At 49.1% G+C, this 25,975-nt stretch overlaps 1 protein-coding gene across 1 annotated transcript in view; it reads left to right on the top strand.

The window, feature by feature from the left end:
- The first annotated feature begins 3,655 nt into the window (after positions 1-3,655).
- The window catches only part of LOC129017993 (tensin-3-like), a 202,329-nt gene continuing 180,009 nt past the window's right edge, over positions 3,656-25,975 (top strand). The window contains exons 1-2 of the mRNA XM_054459073.2: positions 3,656-4,008; positions 11,797-11,908. Of these exons, the coding sequence (XP_054315048.2) occupies positions 3,931-4,008; positions 11,797-11,908 (190 nt within the window). The 5' untranslated portion in view covers positions 3,656-3,930. The remainder of the gene's footprint in view (positions 4,009-11,796; positions 11,909-25,975) is intronic.

Raw genomic sequence — 25,975 nt, 5'->3', positions numbered from 1 at the left:
GTCCTCTCCCCTGTACATTTATCTGTGTTTCTAGGGCTGTTGCCCAAGGCTGAGGTTCTCTTACCTAGAGTTTCCATGTCCACTCCTGCTTTCTCCTGAGTGTCCTCCCAGGACTGCCAGGGGTCCTCCAGGATGAACATACACCTGTGATGCTTTTTCCTTTTTTCCAGTTATAGCTCCCTGTGACGTTGGAGTCCAGCCCAGCTCGGTACTGGGGCCTCCTTCCTTGTCACTGCTTTGTGCAATCCTGCTCACCACCCTGTCCTTGCTTCTTGAGCCCTGTCTACCCTCAGTGTCCCAACACAGCTGTGCATTAGCCACCCAGCCTTTGGCCAGTTCACCAAAAATATGGCGCTTTACCACCCTTGCCTCTCTTCACCTCTTTTCCTGTCTGGAAAGTGTCTGCTTCTGCTTCAAGTCACAGCCCATTCATGGAGTTCTTCCCATGATCTGTGGACTCCGTGCCCCCTCCTAATGCTGTGTGTAGATCGTCCCTCTGGAAGGGGCGGAGTGAGCCAGCCGCTGTATTTCCTCTGACATCGAGCACACACGTTCACATATCTGTGGTTGAATACATGATCGTGTGAGGGAATGGACACATAGAAGCAGCCTCCAGTTTCCAGTGACAAAACAAGGGCACGAGTGGCCCCTCAGCTCTCCCCCAGGGAACCTTGTACTTGGTGTTAAAGTCTGACTCATGGAGGGGCTCATGTCCCTAGTTCCAGCGGGGTTTCCAACCCAGGTTGAGATGTAGCCTCTCTTCCTGATGGCTGGTTTGCTGATGTCTGCCTTAGCCGTCTGGAATTCATCCTCCCTGGGAAGAACCTCATTTTGTTCCTGGGAAGAACCTTGTTTTGTTCCTGGGAACCAAGTGCAGCCAGAAGCTAGGGGGAGACAACCCGGCGAATATAAAGCACAAAGGATTGTGGCAAAGCACGAAGAAAATTGGAAGCTGGGCAGCAGCGCAGAGCTCACTGTGGCCTTAAGATGGAGTGAGGCCAGTCTGCCACCCAAGTTTTGAGGTGAGGGTCTGTGCCTGGAGGAGTCTGTGCCCTGGCTTCTGAGTCTCTTCGCATCCCCAGACCCTCAGCTACAGCTTACTTCTGGGAGGACTCAGAAGGGTGTGGTCTGAGACAGGCAGTGAACACCAGTGTTGATGTGGTGGAAATACAGCAAAGCAGAATGTTTTCATTCCTGCACCAGTGTTTATTGCTCCTGCTTGGTGCTGTGTGTAGAAAATCCCAGACAAGGTTAGGACTTCCTATTGGAGGCACAAGACTTATGACCACACTAGAGTGTCAGGGCCCCAACCATCCTTGGGTGGCTCAGCCATGGAGGATGATAAACCAGTCTGGGAGGTCCGATGGGAGGCAGATCTTCAACTGAGCCTAGGACAGCGGTTTTCAGCCAGAAAGGAGAATGGGAAACTGCCTTGGGAGAAACCCCAAGTGAGCCCAAGGGCGCAGAGCAGAAGGACCCTGGAGTGTAAGAGCCTAGATTGCAAGCCTGGCAGGAGGCGGTCAGAGTGGGGGGGCAGGGAGAGGGGCTGGAGAGGTGCCCTGCTGATGAACGCAGATTCGCCTTAGGATTGAGCACTGTTTCTTGCCAGTGAAAAATCAGTTTGTTGTCCTCACCGGGGAGGTTTATCACATGCATGTTATTTGTTACTAGTAATGAAGTGTGGGAGTTTTCTGAATGGCTACTCTTTTAAATAAGTAAGAGCAGATTCAGGGTATCCCTGTAATAAAAAGCCACCTTCAACCATTTGCCTTCCACTCTGGCTTGCATAGGCAGTGGGCTGGCCTGTGCTCCTGGCCATTGTTCCTGGGTGGACCCCAGAGAGTGTGAATCCTGGTACTCAGGTTGGAGGATTTTTATCCTGCTGGGGGCTATCTGTTCATTGCTGAATTCAGATTTCTTTGGCCGGTTCCTGTGGGCACCGTGGTAAGGGCGGTGGTAGATCCAGCTGACCTCTGGGCGTGTTTGCCCTGGGTAAACCATGACAGCAGCACATCTTGTTCTTAGCTGTTTGTAGGCACTGCTATGTACCTCGTATTGTGTCAGATGTGAAGGAATCTGGAATGAATACGATACAGATGTGTTCTCAGGGAAGGATGTTTGAAAAGACTAGAGTTTGGATATGCTATAGGAAAACAATGATGAACGAATACAGAAAAATAAATGAAGGAATGAATATAGAAAAAGGTGAATAATAGTGTCATTTGAAGGACAGGGGGAAATAAGAATGCCTGCTTGTCTGCCAGGTGATGATTTAGTGAGGAATTGGAACCCAGAATGGTGTGTTCTAGGAGGAGGTTTTTTGCTTTGTAGTTGAAAGTTGAAGAGCAGCTTTACTCTTCTACTGCAGAAGCAGAAAGATGGATATTTAGTGCCAGAACTTGAGAGGTTAACGTCGGCCAGTTGAATTGATGGCTGGAATTTGCACATATGTCAGCCATAAAGGCCACGACTTAGCCCACCCAGACTGCTCCCCACATCCAAGGCATGTGGAGTTGCAAGTGGAGCTGTAGATCTGAAGTTAGGGTGTTGGAGCCACAAAGGCTGAGCTCTGGGACACTTCCCCTAGGCTGGGCCTGGAGTGAAGGCCAGTGGTAGGAGTACAGGGTTAGCTGGCCTGAGACTAGAAGGCCCCCTATCCTGCTCTGAGGCAGGGGTCTCTTCCGCTGCCCCCCGTAGACCACAGGTAGTGGCTTCATCTTAAACATGTTCTTTTAGTTTTAGACTTGCCACAAAGCTTCTTGTAGACAGCCAAGATCCACTGCCCCGGGAAGGCTGGTGAAGTCCGACAGGCATTGAAAGGCGGGATCTGCCTGTGGATCTTGCCCGCCTCTCCTCCTGGCGTTTCTAAGTGACCCTTCCTTCAGGATCCTGGCTTGTCCATCTTCTGCCATCACCCTGTCATCTTCACCTCCTGAACTTCGGGTTTCTAATTTCCTTCTAAAATCGCAGACCCATAAAGGAAGAAGGCACTTCAGATGTGTTGTGAATTGTCCTGATTTGCCAGGAGCAGGATGGCGGGGGGTGGGGGTCGGGGGGGGTGAGGGAGGGATAGGCTGGGAGATAGGGAGGGGGGCAGGGAGGTGCAGCCCAGCCCCCAGGTGTGCAAGGCCCCGGGCGGTCCTGTGCTTTGACCTTTGCTTGAAATCCTCACCTGGTTAGGCGTGTCCCTCTCTGCAAGGCCAGGCTCCTAGTTTTTCTTAGTTGAAGAGGCAAATTAGAAAAAAAGCCTTTCTGCCTCGGTGTTTCCCCGCTTTCCACTCCAAATGCCCTGTTTGCTAGTTAGATTATCAGGGTAGTGTAGATTACTGTTCATTACAGATGCAGAGTTGACTGGATAATAATCAAGATTTAGAAATTCCGAAAGCCAAAGAGCTTGCTCGGTTTTGATTCTTTTAAGCACCTAGCCAGCGTTCTCGGAGCGGTTTGAAATCCTAGTAAAGCTGAACCCTGCGCCAAGCGCGGCGCGTCGGTAATTCCAGTCAGATGGCGGCTGCAAGACCCCGCTCCCCCCGCCTGGAAGGCGTTTCTTCACCCACTTTCCCAGTGTTTGGCGGCTCAGCCTGTGCCTCCGCGCTTGTTCAGAGCTGCGGTTGGGGCGGGCGGGGGAGGGAGGGCTAATTCGTGTCAGATGGAGGGACGCCGTGCGGGACCGTGCGCTCGCGCCTGGCTTTTGTTCCCGGCGTCTGACTTCTGACGGGCAGGAGTGGCTGTGGAGGCGGCGGCGCGCGGCTGGGACCTGGGCCGGCGGCCACGGAGAGCCCTTGGCCCCTCCCGTGTTGGCCATTTCCTGGGACTTGTGTCCGCAGGGGACTCGGGAGGCATCCTCCCCCCACCGATAGCCGCTGGGGAGGGGTCAGTGGCCGTCCTCGCCTGGCCGGACCCGGCTCCCCGCGGGTGGCAGGGGCGGCCATGCGGCTGCGCGCCCTGACCCCCAGGCCACCGGGAGGGTTCGCGCGCGGAACCCGGTCGCGCCAGCGCCGGCGCCAGGTGAGTGCAGCCCGGAGCTGGTGTGCAGGGCCAGGGGCGCGAGGCACGGGCGCCTTCAGGGCTGCATGCACGTGGGCTGCGCCGGGTGTGCACTGGTGCCCGTGGACGCTGTGCTGGTGTGTACCCGCTTGTGCTCATGTGTATGCATGTGCCCTTGTCAGTGCGCGTATGTCGGTGTGTGTTTGTGCACCCCGTCTGCACGTCCACGCGTGTGTGCTTGTGAGCGCGCGTCTGTGTGTGCAGGCATGTGTGCGCTGGTCCGTGCCTGAGTCCTGGTGGGTGCGTGTGTACCCTTGTGTGTGCGCGCGCAGGACAAGGAGCGAGAGGGCCAGTGGAGCTTTGCCTAATGGGGGAGTCTTCTGGTAAGCGTGGAAGAGGGTTGGGGCTTAGCTCTTTCTAACCCAACTGCTTCTTGAAAAGGCTTCTTGGGTTCCTTTCCCTGCAATGGAATTGGGATACTGGCCATTGCGCAGACCTGCTATCCCTCGCGTGTTTCTTGCAAAGGTAAAGGGCATTTGAGCTCTGCAATGACGTGGGGGATGCGCTGGGATGTAGGAATCCTTACAGGTTCCCTGGGGACCGCATGGGTTCCAGCGGTGCTCTGTGGTCCACAAGACGGCCCTTCACGGTGTTTGAATTAAACAGAGCAGTGCTAGTTGGCTCCCCGCTAGGTTCAGCCTCCCTTTCCCCAAGTCATTGCATTTGTTTTTCTGAAACTTTTATAAGGTTCTGTGGAGTGAAAAACTGTCAGAATTTCAGCTGGTTACTTGAGGTGTACTGCGTTCCCTTTTAAAGTGTAGTGGTCAAACGCTGCTGCCTGGAAGTGTGGGAACAATATGTGCTGGATGTGGAGGGTGTCCCTCTTGCCCCAGATACCGCCCCCCTGTGGGCTGGGAAATATCCCCGAGGCCTGGAAGTGTTCCTGGCTGTTTAACATCAGAGTGAAGTTGGGCTGGGAATGTGTTTTTGATCAGTGTCTGCCTCTCCAGAATGCCTCTGAAGGTTTCCCAGGTGCCTGAATGCCCACCTAAATCCTCTTACTATGGTGGAGCTGAATATTTCCTGAAAGGAAAACGTAGCTGGGATTGTGCTGATGCAGCTTTGCACTTTTGCGTGTGTAACCATTTTGCCAGGGCGACCTTTAGCCGGGAGAACCTATCCGAGAGGTCCCTGCGGTTTTGCATTTCGGCAGAGTGGAGCATTCATGTGGAGCACCTCCCTGTTCAATTTTGCAGAGATTTTTCTTTCTCAAAAGAGACCTCACAATCAAGACCAGCACTAATTACTGTGTCCCCCTCAGGGAGTCCTTGTGGAACCAGCAGCCTGCTCTCTACCCTTCCAACATTTTGTTCCTAACAATTAAGTGCAATTTAGATTCCTGAACTGAGCCTGCTAAATGCTTCAGCATTGCTGCCTCCTCTCCCCCTTTGGGAGAAATGAAAGCACAGTATCAGGTGAAAACAAGGGCAGTCTAATCCCGTCTGGTCTCATTTCACAATAGAGATGTTATGTACAGATGAAGCGTGAGCAGATGTTATTACACTATCTTAAATGAACTCCTCAGGGATCCAGCAATTCAAATGGCTGAGCCCTCGCAACAGTGCTTATGCTGTTTCCCTCTTTAAGTTTTCTAGCTGTGGACCACTGGGCAAGAAAGCTGCAGGAAAACAGTGCCTCTTTCTCCCTGGTTGGAATAAAGGTATTTGTAAGGAATAAAAGGTCACAGTATCTTTCCTTGGCCCACAGACTGTGGCTAATTCATTTGGTCAACAGGTATTAATTGAGGGTCCATGGTCCACTGTCTGCCAGGCGCTGGGCAGGGCCCTAAGAGGACAAAGGGGAAAGAGCCTGGTGTCCTGCATCTAGGAAACTGCAATCTAGCACAGGAGAGAAGGCATATAAACAAATAACTGCAATACGAGTGAAAAGTAAGTACCAGCTGCTGCATTGCAATAGAGAGATGTGTTTGTTAGGTGTTTGAATGCTACTCTTGTCTGAGCGTGAGACTGGGGCTTGAGGCATATGGGGCCTGAGTCCCATATGCCTCATCCATTGACTGTGTGGTGCTGCATCTCGGTTTTGCATCTCACCATCACGGTTTGTAGACTAGTGGTGATTACAGTAATGACACAGAAGCACTTGGCTAGTGTTACCAACTGCATAATTAGCAGCATCATTATCCTTCTTTTGCAGAGCATTGAACACACAATCTCTGTTATCAGAAAGGATGCAATCTCTTTGAAAAAACCAGATACCGACATAGGAACAACTACATAATAACAGTGCCTTAAATGTATATAGATACTTATAATATAGTCTGTTATATACAGTGGTGATTCTGTCTTGGCCGCAAATTGGAATCACGGGATGGAGTTGGGGTGGGGGGTTTGACAACAGTCCAGTGTTCTGATTCAGCCTCCAGGTAATCTGATTTAATTGGTCTGGGGTGGAGCCTGGGTCAGCTGTTTTAAAAGCTGCCCCAGTGATTCTTATGAACTGATAGATGGTATAGCGTTTGGTCATTTACAATAGCTGTTAAGAGACAAGAGGGGGAGGATATCTTTTCTATTTAAGAGAGGTTGTGACTTGTCCTGGGCCACAGAGCTTGTAGTGTAGGTATCAGAACTTACATGAAGGCTTCTGCTTGGTTCAGGACCCTTTCCCTTAGTTTATTTATTTTTTCTTTTTTTTTTGAGATGGAGTCTCACTCTGTCAACTCAGGCTGGAGTGCAGTGCCATGATCTCAGCCTACTGCAGCCTCCGACTCCTGGGTTCAAGCGATTCTCCTGCCTCAGCCTCCCGAGTAGCTAGGATTACAGGTGCCCACCACCGCACCCAGCTAATTTTTGTATTTTTAGTACAGGCGGGGTTTCACCATGTTGGCCAGGCTGGTCTTGAACTCCTGAGCTCAAGTGATCCACCCGCCTTGGCCTCCTAAAGTGCTGGGATTACAGGCATGAGCCACTGTGCCTGGCCATGAAGTTTTTTATTAGGTGATTGTATTAGTATATTTTCATGCTGCTGATGAAGACATCCCCAAAACTGGGCAATTTATACAGGAAAAAGGGCTTAATGGACTCACAGTTGCAAGTGCTGGGGAGGCCTCACAATCATTTTGGAAGGTGAAAGGCACATTTCACATGGCAGCAGGCAAAGAGAGAGAGCTTGTGCAGAGGAACTCCCTCTTATAAAACCATCAGATCTCATGATAATTATTCATTATCACGAGAACAGCACAGGAAAGACCTGCCCCCATGATTCGGTTACCTCCCACTGGATCCCTCTCACAACAGGTGGGAATTCAAGATGAGATTTGGATGGGGACACAGTCAAACCATATCAGTGATTAAATGTTTAGGATTGTTTTGTGTTCTTGATGAATCAGTCCTTTTATTGTTATGAGAGGACTTTCTATATCCTTGTTAATGTTCTTTGATCTGTAGCCTACTTTGTCTGATATAGCCACTCCAACTTCCCTTTGATTAACATCAGCAAGGTACTTCTTTTTTTTAGCCTTTGTCTTAAAAAAAAAAAAAAAAGACCAGGTGTAGTGGCTCACACCTGTAATCCCAGCACTTTGGGAGGCCAAAGCGGATGGATCATGAGGTCAGGAGTTTGAGACCAGCCTGACCAATATGGTGAAACCCTGTCTCTACTAAAAATACAAAAATTAGCGAGGTGTGGTGGCGGTTGCCTGTAATCCCAGCTACTTGGGAGGCTGAGGCAGAGAATTGCTCGAACTCGGGAGGCAGAGGTTGCAGTGAGCCAAGATTGCGCCACTGCACTCCAGTGTGGGTGACAGGGTGAGACTCCATCTCAAAAGAAAATATACTTATATAATCTGATGACTTTTGTTGCCTTATAATTGAGATATTTAGACTATTTACATAAATATGATTATTAATATGGCAAGGTTTGACTCTGTCATCCTGCTACTTGTTTTCTATTTCTCCTACCTATTATTTGTTCTGCTTTTCTTTTATTTCCTTTTGCCATTTAGATTAATTGAATAATTTTTATTTCATTTTATCTCTCTTGTTTGTTTATTACCTACAATTCATGATTTTAGTGGTTGCTCTAGGGTTTATACTATACCTCTGTAACATCACAGGCTACCTTCAAGTGATATTATATCCGCTTCATGAATACTATGAGAGCCTTATAATAGTCTTATGGAATCTTTGGGATGTCCAATTTCTGACTGGAAACCTCTGTGGCCAGTGGCACCTTTGCCTGAGTTCTTGTCCTGTGTCCAGGAAGAATGAGATACGCAGACAGGGGAAGGGTGAAGAAGATGAAGATAAGCTTTATTAAGTGTTAAACAGCTCAGAGGAGACCCACAGTGTCCTCTCTGTAGGCAGGTCATCCCGAACTCTGCTGCTCTCAGCAGAGAGGAGGCCCTGGAGAGGGTGGTTCCGCTCTGCAGCTGGAAGTCCCAACATCTCTGCAGGTCTCTGAAGCTCTCGGCAGAGAGGGTAGGTCCTCTGTGCAGCTGGTCTCTTGTGGGCTCTCCATTCTCTCTGTCCTCTCTCTTGCTCTGGCTGAACATGGAAAAGCCCTTGGAGGGGAGGAAGTGCCTGCTGATTGGTCCATGGGCGGCCATGGGTGGGCTGGAAGAGGCACCATGAGTCCCCACTCCAGTCTGTGGGACTGGCAGCCCGTCCCCAGCCTACAGGCCCTCCCTTGCCTGAAGGTGGGGCCTTACTGAGGACCCACCCCGTTCTGTCCAGGACTTTGCCTACTGCTGCCATTCAAGGCCCTGGAACTTGTCCCCAATCCCGCTCTGAGATCAGAGGTGGGGGGCCGGGAGAGGAGACAGGCCAGGCAGCCAGAACAGACACTCCTGAGCCAGCAGGGATGGTGGGGTGGGGGGGGCTTCCATGCCCCCGAGGGTGCAGGCCGCAGAGATGCCTGGGTCCTGTGCCTGGGAGGGTGGCTGCAGCTGCCTGCACTCAGGGAGCTCCTGCTTTTCCCCAGCTCCCGCCTGCTTGGAGTAGGAGGCCCAGGTCTGCAGCCGTGGATGGTGGCTGCAGCTGCACCCCGGGGGACAGATCCTGCCTGCTCCTGGCCCCACTCAAGAACACAGGGAGGATTGGATCTACAGCTGCAGTTTGGGCAGCTGCAGTGGCACCCAGGGAGTTCCCACCCCAACTCAGAAGAGGCGGAGCTCCCACCGGCTCCATGGAGAGTGCAGCCCCAGCCGCACCTCCCTGCTGCAGCCAGTGTGATGTAGCAACCACTGTCATCAATAGTATATTTCCTTTTCTTCTTTCCTGAACTTTGTGCTATTTTATCAGAAAATTTACTTTTAGATATGTCATATGTCACATTACACTATTGTTTAAACAGTTAATTATCTTTTGGTGAGCTTTAAATAATAAGAAAAACTCGTAAATTTACCTGTGTAATTAGCATTTCTGGTGCTCTTCATTTGTTGGTGTAAAGCCGTAATTCCATCTGCCATGTCCTTTTTGCCCAAGCACTGTCTTTAATATGTCATATGTGTCAGCTGGTGATGTTTTTTTTGGGCTTTAATTGTATATCTTTTTTTACATATTTTAAGAAGTTTTTGGTTCACTTTTATTTTTAAGAGCTATTTTTATTGGGTACAGGATTCTAGATTGACACATTTTCTTTCAGTTTTTTGTTTTATTTTATTTTGTTTATTTTTTTAACTTTTAGGTTCAGGGTACATGTGCGGGTTTATTATATAGGTAAATTTTGTGTCATGGGGGTTTGGTGTACAGATTATTTCCTCCCCCAGGTAATAAGCGTAGTACTCGATAGGTAGTTTTTCAATTTTCACCCTCCTTCCACCCTCCACCCTCAAGTAGGCCCTGGTGTCTGTTCCCTTCTTTGTGTCCATCTTTCAGTATTTTCTATTATACTGCTGTCTTCTCACTTATATTTTTTAAAACAATGAGAAACCTGTTATCCTAATGGTTGGTTCCCTGCATGTAATGTGTCTTTTGGCCCTGTGGTTGTTTTTAAGGTCTTTCTCTTTGTTACTGGGTTTAAGCAATTTGATTATTGTATGCCTTGGGGGTAGTTCCTGTCACATTTCTTGTGCTAGAAATACACACACACACATATATATATATATATATATATATATATAGATGGAGTTTCAATCTTGTTGCCCAGGCTGGAGTGCAATGGCACGATCTCGGCTCACTGCAACCTCCACCTCCTGGGTTCAAGCGATTTCCTGCCTTAGCCTCCCAAGTAGCTGGGATTACAGGCACCACCGCCATGCCCAGCTAATTTTTTGTATTTTTAGTTGACACGGGGTTTCACCGTGTTGTCCAGGCTGGTCTGGAACTCCTGACCTCAGGTGATCCACCCGCCTCTGCCTCCCAAAGTGCTCAGATTACAGGTTTGAGCCACCGTGCCTGGCCAAGAAATTTCTTGAGTTTCTTGGATCTGTGGGTTTATAGTTTTCCTCCTGGTTTGAAAAAGTTTCAGCCATTATTTTTTCAAATATCCCCCCTTCCCTGCCCTTCTCCGTCAGTCTCCATTACACATATGTTATGTTGTTTAAAGTTCTCCCGCAGCTTACTGATGCTTGTTTATTTATTTATTTAGGTTGTCTCATCTCTGTGTGCTTTGTGTTGGGAGGTTTGTACTGTGATGTCTTCAAGTTCATTCACCTGTGCTTCTGGCAGGCTCTAACCTGCCCGTAATCTCATCCAGTGTATCTTGCATCTCATATTCTTACATTTTCCTCAATGAATGTTTGATTTGGATCTTTTTATGTTTTTCAGGTCTCTACTTAACCTTCCAGCATATAGAATAGTTATTATGATGGACATTTGGGTTATATAAAGTTGTTATGACCATTCTTTCTCTTGTGGACATAGGTTTTTATTTCTCTTTAGTGTAAATAAGAATGGAATTGCTGAGTCATAGGACAGGTGTGTTTAAGTTTATAAGAAATTGTCAAACCATTTTCTAAAGAAGTTGTACCATTTATTCCACATTCTAAATACCATTTCATCTTTTCAAATAAATTTAATTATTCCAGTGGGTGAGTAATGGCCTCAATGAATCCATATAGATATTAAGTACTGATGGAATACACGGTCACATATCAGCAAATAGATATGATTAGTGCTTGACTCTAAAAGCAAATTGAATTCTTACAAGGTTATCATATAGCTGGGAGCCTTGGCTCTACAAACATGAGTAGGTAGCCGAGTGGTTAGTTTTTCCAAGTGCTAATGCTTGTAATTGTGTTTGAAGAAGAACCACATGTGTGTCACAGGCTGGACTGTCTCTTCTTCTGCAGGAGAGCTCAGAGAGGCTCAAGAGCTTAGTGGTGATTCTGGAACACCTTTGAACCAGGAAAGCCAGTTGACTTCCTCATAACATAATTGTGCTGTTTAGCTAATTACTTTTTCCAGAAGAAAAAGGGTTGAGAGTCTAGAAGTGTATGTGGATTACTTTGTCACAGAAGTAGGTGGCTCTACGGCTCAAGTCTGGAAGGGAGTGCATTTTCACATAATGATGTTGGTTGATGTAATGTTTCTAGGCACCCCATGTGGTGATTGATGAGTTGGGTGAAAGTGAACGTCCGTCTAGGACTCTGGAATTGGGAATGCTAACAGGGTATCCGTGGGTCGTCTTGGGAATTTTAGCATCACCAAGATGGTTTCTTGTTCTGTGTTTGCTTGGTAATATTCCTGTTTTTGCTCTTTACAAATTCCACTAGATTTATTATCTCCCGAAAAGGAAAAAGAAACAAACTATGAGATGAAACGTTGACAATTTCTTCCTTTACTTTTTCAGCCAGAAGAATTAACCTCGAGTCTGCACACTTTTAAGAACAAGGCCTTTAAAAAATCCAAAGTGTGTGGAGTTTGCAAACAAATTATTGACGGTCAAGGTATTTTATGCCAAGGTAATTCTGTGTTTATGATTCTCTTCGCCGATTAATCCAAGGCAAAACAAACAAAAAACAAAACGAAAACTTTTTTTCGGGAGTTTCCGAAAGTTAAATCATGGAATTCCCCTTCTTAGTTTATATGTCCCCCAACCCCCCACCCCCTTACTTAGCAGGGGCCAACCGTATTTACACAGATAAGTGCTCTTGAGGACATTTTTACAGACAGAGCAGAGTTCCCCGATGGGAGAGGAGGCAGCAATTTGTAAATTAATCATTTATTCTCGGGTCTGCTCTGAAGTGTCAGTAACTCAGGTAATTTAGTTTGACTTTCAGATCTCTTACTCAAGTTTGCGAATGAAATGTTTCTATCTTTAGAATTCAGGTTCATTTTGGTATGGCCCCTTTCAGATCCTGTCACTAAACTAAGCCACCAACTTGGGTACTAGATATTTAGACGTCAAGTAATGAATGGAACTTGCCAATTCTTTTGTGACTGCACATTAATAAATCTAGTAAGAGATGTGTGACTGTAATGAATGTGGGAATGGTCGGGGGGCAGGGACTGCTGGGCGGACCAGTGGGGTAACCACACAGAGGGAGTCACTAGGAGGACCAGGCCCTTGGAGAGTGCGGGGGCTGCTCTTTGGCATCATTTCATCTGCGGGGTTGGGGATTTCCTCTAGAAAATGTGCAGAGTCTCAGCCTGTGGGCTTCTGTGGTGTTAGGACCTCCCCCTCAGTGCCTCCTTCCCTGCAGACCCCCAGCAGGTGGTCCCTGATAGCCACTTTAGACTAGGGTGCCTATGATGGAAAGATGCATGCAGTCAAACCTTCATGGGTTGAGGATGTGACCAGGGGCCTCTAAGGGGCTCTTGGGATTCTTTTACAGTTCAAAGGCCTGAGTGTGGGTGAGAAGACTGGGGTGCCCCTCCTCTGATTCGGCCCCTTGGAGAAGTCAGTGCTAAAGAATGTGTTGGATGAGTGGTGGGTACCGGCCACCCTGGTCGCTAAGTAGAAGCCAGAGACCAGGGAGCCATTTGTGTAATTCATCTAGATCTGCATCCAAGGCAGAGAACATGGGCTACAGTGTACTCTGAGCCAACTGATAGGACATCCTGTGATTCAAAACTTTTTTTTTTTTTTGAGACAGGATGTCGCCCTGTCATCCAGGTAGGAGTGCGGTGGGATGATCAGGGCTCACTGCAGCCTTGACCTCCTGGGCCCAAGCCATCTTCCCACCTCAGCCTCTCCAGCAGCTGGACTATAGGCATGGGCCACAGGCCCAGCTAATTTTCTTACTTTTTTGGAGACAAAGTCTCATTCTGTTGTCCAGGCTGGTCTGGAACTCTTGGCCCCAAGTGATTTTCCTGCCTTAGCCTCCCCAAGTGCTGGGATTACAGGTGTGAGCCATTGTTATAAGCCCATATTTGCAAATGGCACTGCACTGGGTGATGTCTTGGTCATCTGTGAATGCTGTGGCCTGTCACTGGCCATTCCCCTGCATAGCTTGTCCAGTTCAGGAGGGCCATGTCAGCCAAATGTGGTGGCCCTTTGTGTTTGGGGCCTGCAGGTGTAAAGTGATGAGAAATTGCACTGATGCTCTTGGACAGGCGTCCTCCATCAAGCTTGCTCTAAAATGTCTGTGGGCAAACATAGCAGCCCCTCTGTGTCCCACATACCCTACAGGGTCCAGTAGGGGCTTTGTGCCTTTCCAGGAACATGGCAAAAATAGAAGCCCAAGGAGTCTCCCCATCTTTGAATGTCATTCTCATAGAAATGCTCATATTTTATTTATTTATTTATTTATTTATTTATTTATTTATTTATTTTTGAGATGGAATCTTGCTCTGTCACCCAGGCTGCAGTGCAGTGGCACGATCTCGGCTCACTGAAAGCTCTGCCTCCCAGGTTCACGCCATTCTCCTGCCTCAGCCTCCCCAGCAGCTGGGACTACAGGTACCTGCCACCATGCCAGGCTAATTTTTTTTTTTTTTGTATTTTTAGTAGAGATGGGGTTTCACCATGTTAACCAGGATGGTCTCCATCTCCTGAACTTGTGATCCGCCCGCCTTGGCTTCCCAAAGTGCTGGGATTACAGGCGTGAGCCACGGCGCCCGGCCAGAAATGCTCATATTTTAAAATTTTGGTCTCTAACTTTGACTCTCAAGTGTGAAAAGAAGGAAAAGGAAAGTCGTGGTTGAATTGGAACCATGAAACCAGCAGCCCAGAGAGCCTGGGAATCAGAGCTATAAGGGCCTGGTGTTGATCCTAGAGCCCTGGTCCTGTGCCAGCGGAGCCACGGGGCGATACTGGGAGAGCTGTCATGAGCAGCATGGCACCAGCAGGGACACCCTGGGCTTGTTCTCGGCTTCCTCATCCTGTGATGACATCTCAGGCAAAGCTGCAAACCAAAGGTTCCCCATGAACTGACTTCTGCCTGTCAGGTGCTATGTGGGGACAGGTCTGATTTGGGAGCAAAGGCGGAGGTCAGACAGAGCTGGGTCCTGGCCCTGCCCCTGACATGGGCAAAGTCTCCTCACTCTGGGTCTAGGACTTAGGGCTGTTCCAAGGGCAGAAGTCAGGCTTAAAGTGCACAGCCAGCGTTGTGGCACTTAGTTTTGTTATTGGTGTTAGGATTGCTCTGAAGGGAACCCACTGTGGGTAGCTCCATATGGCTGATGCCGCATGTGTGTTTGGTTAGCCTCTGCACCACACATCCTTGAGCTGTAATCCAGTGGGGGAGCTGCTTAGACACAGAGGCCTTTTGCCCAACTTACCACAGTGGCTTGGGCTGCACTAGGTTGGTTATACTGCTTGAGGAGTAATTTTTCCTTCTTTGTATAAATGAAAACTGAGTTTACTGAAGAGTTATCTCAGACATCCTTTTTAGTACTTCAGTATTCTGTTCCTGCCATTCAAGTAGCATTGACTATTTTCAAAGTAAATGTAACCAATGAAAGAGAAGAGCTTGAAGAAAGCACGGCCTCCAGCTGTGAAACACGCAAGCGCGTCTTGGACGGTGGGGAGCTGTCTTCTTTCTTTATCTGGAGGATCATCGTCTTAGTGCCTTCCCTGGGTTGGGACTTGTGTCTCTTCCTCTGTCCTGCAGTTGCACACACTCAAAAGGGCCAGGGAAGGACCCCAGATCGATCATCTGGTTCCAAATGAACTCTGTTTTGTGGCATTTTAAATATGTGGTGTGTGAAATATTAGGGAGGGGTGAGGAGGCCTGCCAGAGTGGTGTGTATGTGCCTGAGTGTGTGGGTGCACATATGCATGGCTATGTGTGCGGTGCATGCATGCATGATTGAGTTCATGCATATGAGGACAAGCAGTGCACACACCTGTGATTGCATGTGTGTGCATGCGTGCATGCGTCTGAGTGAATGCATTTGCTTGAGCACACAGATATTCCACATTGTGAGGGAACATGTGAGAGCATCCCTTCTGTTCAGACCACTTTGTAGAGTTCAGCTGCTCTACGACGTCCATTATCTTATCTTGAGGGAGATAGAAACAGAAAATGTGCATGCGCACAGGAGCAGCTTTTGTTCTTGAAAGAGAAGAGAGGGAATAAATAGTGCCCTATCTGGACAAGATGTTCAACAGGCTTATCTTGCTGTGTGTCATCTGGTTGTTAAGGAAGATGAAGTAAGGCATGCTATCTCCAGATAATGGTTTAAATTTCACATGCTTCTGGCAACATCCAGGCACTCATGAGAACAAGGCCCAGTGTGGTGGCCCCACAGCCCATCTACTGGTTTCTGTTGGTATTGATGCTTTCCCACCTCCTCTTGGAACTCTCTGGAGTTCTGCTTCAGTGTGAGGCAGCGAGACACCTAGAGCATCACCTCTGAGGATTCAAGGCCCACTTTGGCCTGGAGGACCCCACACGTACCCAACATGGACAAGCAATGGGGCTGCCAGCTCTGTCCTAGTGCAGCATTATCTTCTGTCCTGTTTGGCTAATGCTCCTCTACTCCAGGGAACCCAGTATAGCACTGGTTTTTCTCACTGGTGAAATAGATTCTTGGTCAGTGGAGGTAACAAGGGGAAAAAAAGCCATATACATTTTTTTATCCCTTGAAGAAAATCACTCATGGACAGGTATGATGTTAGGTGACTTCACCCCTCTTCTCATGCCTGGTTTATCCCTTTCTTCTTTACCTCCTCCTCCCCCACAGCTTACTTTCCACCGCAGAGACACATTGCTGCTCCCATTGCCTTTTTAGGCTGGTTCCTTTCCAGGGGCAGCCAGGATGCAGGTATTATGGGCACACAGGCACCTGCTCCCGCTGTGTCCCTGTCTGTGGCTCTGGGCCCCTCAGCTAGGATAGGATATCTTGTCTAGAGGCAGTAGAAAGAGATCAGGATGTGGGGTCAAGTTCTGGCTGTGCCACTCTCACTCTGGGCAGTTTTAGACAGTAGGCTTTTATGAAGCCCATTTTCTCAACCCTAAAATGGGCATGAAAATGCAGATCCAGTGGTGCAGAGCTGGGACTCAGGGAGGGGTGTACGTGAAAGGGCCTGGTCTGCCAGGCCAGTGAGGTGCAGGGCAGGACCACCGCCTTCCCAGGGGACGGCTGCTTTGTGCTGGCAGGCAGTGCTGCACTGCATCCTGGATGTGCTGCCTTTCAGAGGGCGCTGGTTCAGCCTCTCCCCAAAGAGTTGCCATGAGCTTGGTGGCTGTGAATCCTGGGGATGGTGTGTTGAGTTGTGCACACCTTTCCAGCCTGGGTGCCTGCAGTGCATGCATGTGTGTTCTTGTGTGTGTGTGTGTGTGTCTGAATTCCTCCCTCACTCCTTGCTCTCCTCTTAGCGGTCCCATATGGTGAAGCTCTTCTGCCTTGAGCCCTCTGGGCTGGTGGGCTTCAGTAGGGTCTGTCCCCATGGTCCCTGGGTCCTTTCTTTGTGGTGGGTGATGGCAAGCACACAGCTGCTTTTTGCAGAGAGAACTGGCAGAAGCTGAGGATGTGGTAGGCTCAGGAAGCTGCATGTCCTGTTGAGTTCATGGCAGGAGGCCCATTATCAGGAGAAGGAACCAGGAACTGGCCCAGATGAAGGAAAACCTTTGCCTTCTGGAGAAAGGAGGGTCACTGCCCTTCAGGGAGCACTTGCAGGCTCCATCCCCGAGGAGGGACCCCCACTCAAGGCGCTTGGTGGAGGCATTGGGAGGAAAGAGCAGCCATGGGCACCGTTGGAGGCAGAGGCATTCTGACTCAAGGGACGGGCCCACCTCTGGTTTCTGGTGCTGTTGACTTAAGCACGTGGTGAGTGTTGTGCCTTTGGGCATGTGTGCACTGAGATCTTGAGGACTTCCGTTAGAGAAGTGTCTGTCTTCTTTCTGTGGGATCGTTTTTTGGAACTGCCTCACGTGTGCCCTGTGTTACCATCAGAACGTTTGTGTCTCCCCAAAATTCCTATGTTGACATTCTAACCCTCCATGGGATGGTGGCATTATGAGGTGGGGCCTTGGGGAGGTGATTACGTTTTGAGAGTGGAGCCTCACGGGTGGGATTAGGGCCCTTATGAAGGGGACCCTAGAAATCTCTCTCACCCCTTTGGCTAGGTGAGGATGCAGTAAGGAGGCGCCATCCATGAACCAGAAGTGGGTCCTCCCCAGACACCGCATCTGTGGTGCCTTGACCTTGGACTTGCAGCCTCCAGAGCTGTGAGAAATAAGCAACTGTTTATAAGCCACCTAGTTTAGGGTAATTTTTAAATAGCCCAAACTGGGGGAGACATTATGTTTTTGTGCACATAGCTCTAGGAATTATGTTAATAAACAATAGAAACTCTTTTTTTTTTTTTTTTTTTTTTTTTTTTTTTTTTTTTTTTGAGATGGAGTCTCACTCTGTCACCCAGGCTGGAGTGCAGTGGTGGGATCTCAGCTCACTGCAAGCTCCACCTCCCGGGTTCATGCCATTCTCCTGCCTCAGCCTCCCGAGTAGCTGGGACTACAGGCTCCTGCCACCACACCCGGCTAATTTTTTTGTATTTTTAGTAGAGACGGGGTTTCACTGTGTTAGCCAGGGTGGTCTCAATCTCCTGACCTTGTGATCTACCCACTTCGGCCTCTCAAAGTGCTGGGATTACAGGCGTGAGCCACTGCGCCCGGCCTAGAAACTCTTTTTAAAAAACATACAGGATTCCATGTTTCAGAAGTCTTTTAGGCATGATTGTTTTCATTAGCTTTTTCAGTTATGTTAAGTTAATGTGTGTGCTAGAGACCAGGAGGTGTTCGGGGATGCTCCCAAGCCTGAGGTGACAGGGGTGCTCCCAAGCCTGAGGTGCCATGGTCTGTTGAGGCCAAGGCACCCTGTGGACAGGAGGTGTCATGGTGTAGGCTGAGGCGGCTGAGATAAGCCCCCATCATCAGAGCAGGAGTACTGGGGGATGGGAAGTTACGTGGAGGCCATGAGGCTGGCCTGGGGGTGTGGATGGGACTACCTTCCAGTGCAGAGGCTTGGGGCTTAGAGGTGGGCAGATCTGAAATGCCTTAGGGAGACACACCAGGGAATGTCACCCGTTGAGAGCCCTTGGCCTGCAAAAGCTGCTGCTGCACAGAGGCTTTAGTTTTCTAACTTAACGCAAGCAATAAATCTATGATCCTGCTTGCCTCTGAGGAGGCAGGGGGATATGGTGTACCCACTTTTGGGGGGCAGGCATCCCATCCCTGCTGATACCTGGGACCCAGATCCACTGAATGGGAGAGCCCTGGCCAGGCTCTGGCCCCCAGCCCTGCCTGCTGCTCCACCCTTGCTGGCCTTCTTCCTGGAGGCTGGGCCCCGGTCTCCATCACCCTGCAGACCTCCCATTCCTCCTTCCTAACCCAGCTTCCCTGGATCTGGCCCTTTGTCTGCCCAGGCTGGGATGCCCTTGAGATTCACTCTCCTGTTTGCCTCTCCGCTCCTCTCCTGTTTGTACTCAGAGAACGGCTCTGGGAAACTGTAAACCATCCAGCGGGAAGAACGTGTGCCTGCATCCTCATGGTGGCCCTTTGAGGCTGCGCCTGCCTTGTTTGGTCTCTCCTGAATCCCCCAGGTGCTTTGAGAGGCCGGCTGCACAGGGCTCATTTTTGACCTTTTGCTGGACTGTGCTGCTCTGCCTGCTGACCCTCATCCTTTAGGTTTCAGCTCAGCACCAGGTCCTCAGGAAGGTGCCTCCCTGCCCTGCCACTGTGTCCCCTAGCATCTGCCCTTTTCCCTCCAGAACTATCCATGGCCAGTGACTAGCCAGCCATCTGGATGTTCACTGGGGCAGTGATTCTCTGCCCTCAGCTGGAGCCCAGGAGGCATGAAGGGCTGGCTCTGTGTTGTTCACCAGGTGCCTGTGCACAGGGCAGCCACCTCCGTCCCAAAGTGGAGTGCTGTCTTGTCTTGCAGGGTGAACCCTCACCAGCACACTTTTACTGAGCAGTTGCGGCGTCTGGTGCATTGCGATGCCCACGGTGACCAAGGCTTCGAAGGGCTCGGAGTCTAGTGGGCTGGAGCAGTGAGCACGAACAGGATCCCGTGTGAGGAGTGCTTTATCAGAGGTATTTGCAGCCGCCCTGGGAGCACAGAGGAGGGACAGGCAATTCTGGGGAGGTGGGTGGGCAGGGAGTGTGGGCATTGTCAGGACGATGGAGGAACTGCTGTATTCTGATCATTTGTTTATGAATGTATCTGCTCCCCTGGGCCGACTGCTCCCACTATGATGTGATGCACTGCTGTTACTTGGGTATCCTGAGTCTCAGCAAAGGGCCTAGAGCCCAGTAGGTGCACAGACAATGTAAGTTGCATGACAATCCAGATGAATTTGTGCAGATAAACACCTGGCTCATTGATCTGCTCTTGTCTGGCAAATCCATGTGAAATGGCTCCAGATGTTATTTCCAAAGTTCTTTCCAGAACAATTGGAGGTGGTGAGACTCCCACCCTGAGGCCAAGCCCAGCCCCACCGTGGGGTTGACTCCCACCGGGGAACTGAGCTCAGCCGTCCCATCAGACTTGCCCCATCCAGAGAAGTGGCAACACGACAGAATCTTCCAGAAGCTCCCAAAGGGGAAGGAGGCCCCCAGGTCAAATTTCATCTGAGTAATTTCTGGTCGGTGGTGGTTATCCGATGGGAAGCAGCACTTCCCTGCCTCTAAATTCTGCTCCTCTGTTGCAATACAAAGCCTTTCTCAGCCGCCTCCACACTGACTTTACTCTTGGATTTTGCCTGAAATCCTTCCTGTTTTCTAACTCTGTGGCTGGGAAGAAGGCCTGGACCCCTCCCAGATGTTTCTCAACGGTCTGGGTTGTCAGGATTTGGGGTTTCTGCATGCCAGGGACGTCTGGGATGTGTTAGTTGATTGTGCTGGTGGATTTTGATTCTTAATACTCACTGAGTAATGTAGCCAAGCTCATAAATCCAAGTATTTGTTTTGCAGTAACTGGATTCCAGTAACTGGAATTTTATGTTAAGTTGTGGGGTTGTTTTCTGTCGGTTTATTCAGATGGATATAATGCTGCTCTCTGGGTGTGCAAGGTCTGCCTAGGTGTGGCAGGGGGACAAGGCCAAGTGGCAACTTCTGATTCCACATCCTCGAAGCCAGGGAAGAGGCAGTGCTGTGCTTCACGGAGCGCACGGGGGTATCGGCTACCCTGGGACACTAGCAGGCCTGAAGTGTTTAGAAATGTGAGGAGCGGCCGGGCGCGGTGGCTCACGCTTGTAATCCCAGCACTTTGGGAGGCTGAGGTGGGCGGATCACTAGGTCGAGAGATCGAGACCATCCTGGATAACATGGTGAAACCCCATCTCTACTAAAAAAAAATACAAAAAATTAGCGGACGTGGTGGCAGGCGCCTGTAGTCCCAGCTACTCAGGAGGCTGAGGCAGGAGAATGGCATGAACCCGGGAGGCAGAGCTTGCAGTGAGCCGAGATTGCGCCACTGCACTCCAGCCTGGGCAACAGAGTGAGACACTGTCTCAAAAAAAAAAAAAAAGAAATGTGAGGAGCTCTTTTCCAGAGGATGGGGTCAAAGCCTGGCCTCTGCATGAGTCAGCCAGATGGCCCCTAACCTAGGGTGAGCATGGACAGGCAGGCTCCCCTATCACCCTCGCCCCTCCAACCAGCTCACTGTGGCTAGCATGGGTCTAGGAGGTGCCTACCGTGTCAGGTGCTGGCCACCCACACACAGGTGGACATCTGCCACCAGGCTGCTGGGCTAGTGAGGGACAAAGAAGTCCTGGACAGTCACACCCATGTGTGTGGGGGACTGGGGTTCTTGGGAGGGTGCTCTTGGTTTACATGGTGATGAGTGGCCCCACCACTGGGGTCTGCTCACACACAGAGTGAGGTGGGGGACTTGTTTCCTTCCAAACGTGTATTTGAAGTAGACAATTACTAAGAGGGTTTCCTGAGTTAGACTTAAGATGTTTTTGAGGGATTGGTACCATCTTCTCTCTTTCCTTTCATTTTGCAGTATTCTATATTATGATCCCTTTGAATATCTGATGGAGATGCAGAGACATTCTCCTTTGCACCTGTGCCTTGTGTTGGGGGGGATATCTTAAATGGGGGGCAGGTTGACAACAAGGTAAAGAGACAACAAGGTACGTCCTATACATAGATTATGTAAGTAATGTTAGGGATGGGAGCTGGCGCCCCGAGACGAAGCAGCAGGTGGGGCCCCAGCGGGTCTCACTGACTCTGGGCTTGATTCTCTGGACTGTGAAGTGGGCAGTAAGGCCTGGCTGGCCCTACTCACAGGCTGTTCGGAGGAACATGTGAGTCAAGGGACGTAAAAGGACTCTGTCAGCTCCTGAGTGCCTCATCAACATTAGTCAGTGCCACAGCTGATTCAGTGTCCTATTTGTGAAGATTAAGTCCACCTTGATTGATTTCTGAGAGGCTCAAAAGTTAAACCTGTGATCTCCAGAGCCAGGCTGATGTGAGTTCAGACCTCAGCTCCACTGCCTCTCTGTGCTTCAGTTTCCTGGTCTGCCACATGAGGACAATAACTGAAACTCATCAAGGGGTTGTGTGAGGATCAGATTCATATCTGAGCACGTGAATCATGCCCATACGATAAGAATCCCTTGAGGGAGATAATGATTTATTTATTTATTTATTTATTTATTTATTTATTTACTTACTTACTTACTTATTTATATTCTTTCTTGTAGAGATGGGGGTCTTACTGTTGCCCAGGCTGTTTTCCAACTCACAACCTCAAATAAGCCTGCCAACTTCGCCTCCCAAAGTGCTGGGAATTCAGGCGTCGGCCGCTGTGCCTGGCCCCAACGATAATTTTTCGAGAAAAGAAAATCATTACATGGAAAGAATGAGAGAGAAAGAGTAAAACTGAATATCTGGGGATGAAAACTTCAAGAGTTTTTAGGGGCTGTTGTCTTGAAGTGTGGTTCAGTGTTCTTGGGCAGATCTGGCGTGGGGAGGTGAGGATCTGTGAAGAGAGTGAGAACAGCAAATAGATAAGAGCATGGAGATGGCCGCCCTCTGACATCAGCGGAGGGACCATGCAGCGACATCGAATCCTACCTGTGCCACACGGGCACACAGAGACGGCTGCTCTGGCTCAAATGGGAGCATCTTGAGCCTTATCCCCATTCCTGAGTTCATGTTCAACAGAGGATGGTCTGGAGGGTTTAACTTCCCTTTTAGGAGGCACCTGGCTGAGGAAATGGTGCTGTGGGAGGCAGTCTGGGTGCAGCCAAGAGTCTTGGGGTCTCCGCAACCCCAGTCGACCTGCCACAAAGGCCTGTGCAAATACTGGAGTTTGTGAGAGTGACTATCTTGGTTGACTGATTCTTGATTGATTGATTATTGATTGTTGACTGATTCTTGATTGATTGATTATTGATTGGTTGATGCCCTCAACAATTAATTTTATAGCGCCTTTTGGGTGCTGGCCTCCCTGAGGCTGTTTGACCCAGCTCCCTGTCACCTTCTCACCCATTTGCTGCTATTTTTCTTCTTGTCTCTTCAGACTTTTCTTGACCCCTGATACAGAAATGAGTGTGGAACCCTCCCTCTGCCTTTAGGCTCCCTCTGCACCTTCCTGGAGTTACTTTCCTGTACCTCATGTCATCCTGATTGAATCTACGGTTCCTGTTGATTTTCCTTTCCTCTTGCACTGCAGTGTACATTCATGAATGTTTTCTGTGTTCCCAATTGTATCCAGGCCCAGATCAGTTTCTGCCCTGTTGTAGGTTTCCAGGACATATTTATAGGGTTACAAAATGTTTCCGCTCTGGGTATTAATGAATACCAGTGGAACTAATGAGGGAATAAAAGGCAGAAGTATTTAGTTTGGTGAGTATTAACTTGTGGTTAACTTTGCATCTTTACAAACATCTGGTTTGTTGGAGGTGGTGAAGATCCCTGCAGGTGAGCTCTTCCCCTTCCCTTTCCCGATGAGACTTATCTGAGGCTTGCCCTGTGGGTGGCTTTTGCGGGTAAAGATTGGTAATGACACCTTTCCTCTAGGTTTCTTTTGTCAAGCATGGGGCTGCAGGATGCTGTGGCTGGTAGCCCTGGTAAGATGAGTGTGATTTGAAACGGGGCTTGTGGAGACCATCCAGGAAAACAGCACATCAGGGTTTCTATTGCAAGGTTGGACATTCTTGTCGTCAGTCAACATTGGCCAGGCTCCAGTAGGACCATAGAATTGGCACACCCCATGACACTGTGAAGGAAAAAGACCCTGTGTAATTACACCAGGCTGAACTGGGATACAATACATGAGCTAGATTTTTGTTTGTTTGTTTGTTTTTGAGATGGAGTTTTGCTCTTGTTGCCCAGGCTAGAGTGCAATGCTGTGGTCTCGGCTCACTGCAACCTCCGCCTCCCAGGTTCAAGTGATTCTCCTGCCTCAGCTTCCCAAGTAGCTGGGATTACAGGTGCCCACCACCACACCCAGCTAATTTTTGCAGTTTTAGTAGAGGTGGGGTCTCATCATGTTGGCCAGGCTGGTCTTGAACTCCTGACCTCAGATGATCCACCCACCTCGGCCTCCTAAAGTGCTGGGATTATAGCCGTGAGCCACTGCACCTGACCCACATGAGCTAGATTTTTATTTGTGTGTGTTTGTGTATCTTCACAGGAAATCATTTTAGCCATTGCTCTTGTCAGTGTAGTAGGAGGAGGATGGACCTGGCCCATCTCCTTAGGTGCTGCCGCATGTGTAGATGGGGCATTCGCAGGGTAGGGGATGCTGTTTACTGAGTTGGAGCCAGGAGCCGGGCACAGTCACTGTGGGTGTAGATGGGGTAGAGGCAGGATGTGGGGATGCTGCAGCTCACTGAGTTGAGATGGGGTCCTGATAGTCACTGCAGGTGTAGATAAGGCGGAGGCAGGATGGGAAGATGCTGCTCACTGAGTTGAGATGGGGTCCTGGCAGTCACTGCAAGTTTAGACGGGACAGAGGTAGGATGTGAGGACTCTGCTCACTGAGTTGAGATGGGGTCCTGGCAGTCACTGCAAGTGTAGATGGGAGGCTGGCAGAGTCAGGGATGGGCTGCTCCACAGGAAGCTGTGGCCCTGGACAGTTGCACCCTATTTCTGTTCCTCAGTGCCGTGATCTTTACAATTTGTACATTAGAGTAGTTAATCTCTAGGATTTTCTCTTTCTTAATAGACTATATAGAGACCACTCCACAAATAGACAATTTCATAGTGTTCTCTAGTAATAATTCACATATGTCATACACTTTTGCATTTTGATCCCTTTGTGTACATGCTACCTGGAGACAACAAGGTATTCCCTTTACATAGATTATGTAAGTAATCATGCATCACAGTGATGTGACGTTTTGGTAGAGGTGTTCTTTCTTTGGCTTATTTCTGGGGAAGCAGTAGAGCATGGTGGAGCTGAGGTGGATGGTGGAGACAGCCTGCCAGCATTCCTGCTCTGCCTCTTTCTGCTTAGAGTCATTGTGAGGAATAGCAGGGTAAATACACATGAAACACAAACACTGAGGAGCTCCAGAAAGTGTTCAATGGTGTCAGTAATGACGATGATGATGATGATGTTGTTAGTGATGGTGATGAGGGTGACAATGGTATGCCGATAATGATGTTGTAATTGATGGTGATGACGGTAACGATGATGGTGATGGTGGATGGTGGCGTAATTGATGATGATGGTATATTAGTGATGATGGTGTTGATGGGGATGGTGATGATGATGGTATGATGTTGGTGAAGATGGTGATGGTGAAGATGATCATGATGGTGATGGTGAGTGGTGATGGTGTAATTGATGGAGATGATGATGGTGATGGTGTGGTTGATGGTGACAGCGGCACTAGTGATTATGTAGACATGATGATGGTGATGGTGACGATGTTGATGAATGGTGACAATGATGGTGATGATGATGGTGATGACAGTAATGATAGTGCTGTGACTGGTGATGGTGATAGTGGTAGTGTAGTTGATGGTGATAGTAACAATGGCAATGGTAACGATTGTGATGATGATGCTGATCGTAATGATACTGATGGTGATGATAGATGGAGAAGGGTTAGGGGCATATTCTGTGATGCAGGCCAGTATTTCTACCATTCCTTTTCTGGCTCATCCTTGGACTTTCAGGTCCCTGACTTTCACATTTTAACCTCCTATTTACATGCAAATTTCATGTGTGGTTAAGTTGAAAGAAAACATTTCATGTTTTAAAAACTGTTATGTTAACATGTAAGGGCCCTGTTATCTCTACTCTTGGAACTTTAAGTAAGGGAAAGAAAAGATAGAAATGACATTGAGCAATGGGGTTAAGTGTCCAGTTGTGGTTTTTCTTACACTGCTCAAAACCTTGCTGGTGTGCTCATACCATCAGTTAGGACTCTGAGGCAATCCGTTCTCACTACATGTCACTGAGTTCCCTTGGGTGGCCTAACATGGTCCAGTTGCCACTGATATCCCAAACTGGTTGTATTTCACAGAGGACAGAGGAAGGCGCTGTTATGGGTGAGTCTCGGCATTCTGGAGTTGAGTAGATTCGGCCCCAAAAGTTACAAGTTTTGTGGGACTTGGTCCCTGGAAGAAGGAAGATCCAGGGAGGATCCAGGGTCAGGCCACGCATAAATGCTC

The sequence above is a fragment of the Pongo pygmaeus genome, chromosome 19 (genome assembly GCF_028885625.2).
Source record: "Pongo pygmaeus isolate AG05252 chromosome 19, NHGRI_mPonPyg2-v2.0_pri, whole genome shotgun sequence".
In the NCBI taxonomy this organism is placed as follows: Eukaryota; Metazoa; Chordata; class Mammalia; order Primates; family Hominidae; genus Pongo; species Pongo pygmaeus.
This window is presented reverse-complemented; position numbering and strand designations above follow the sequence as displayed.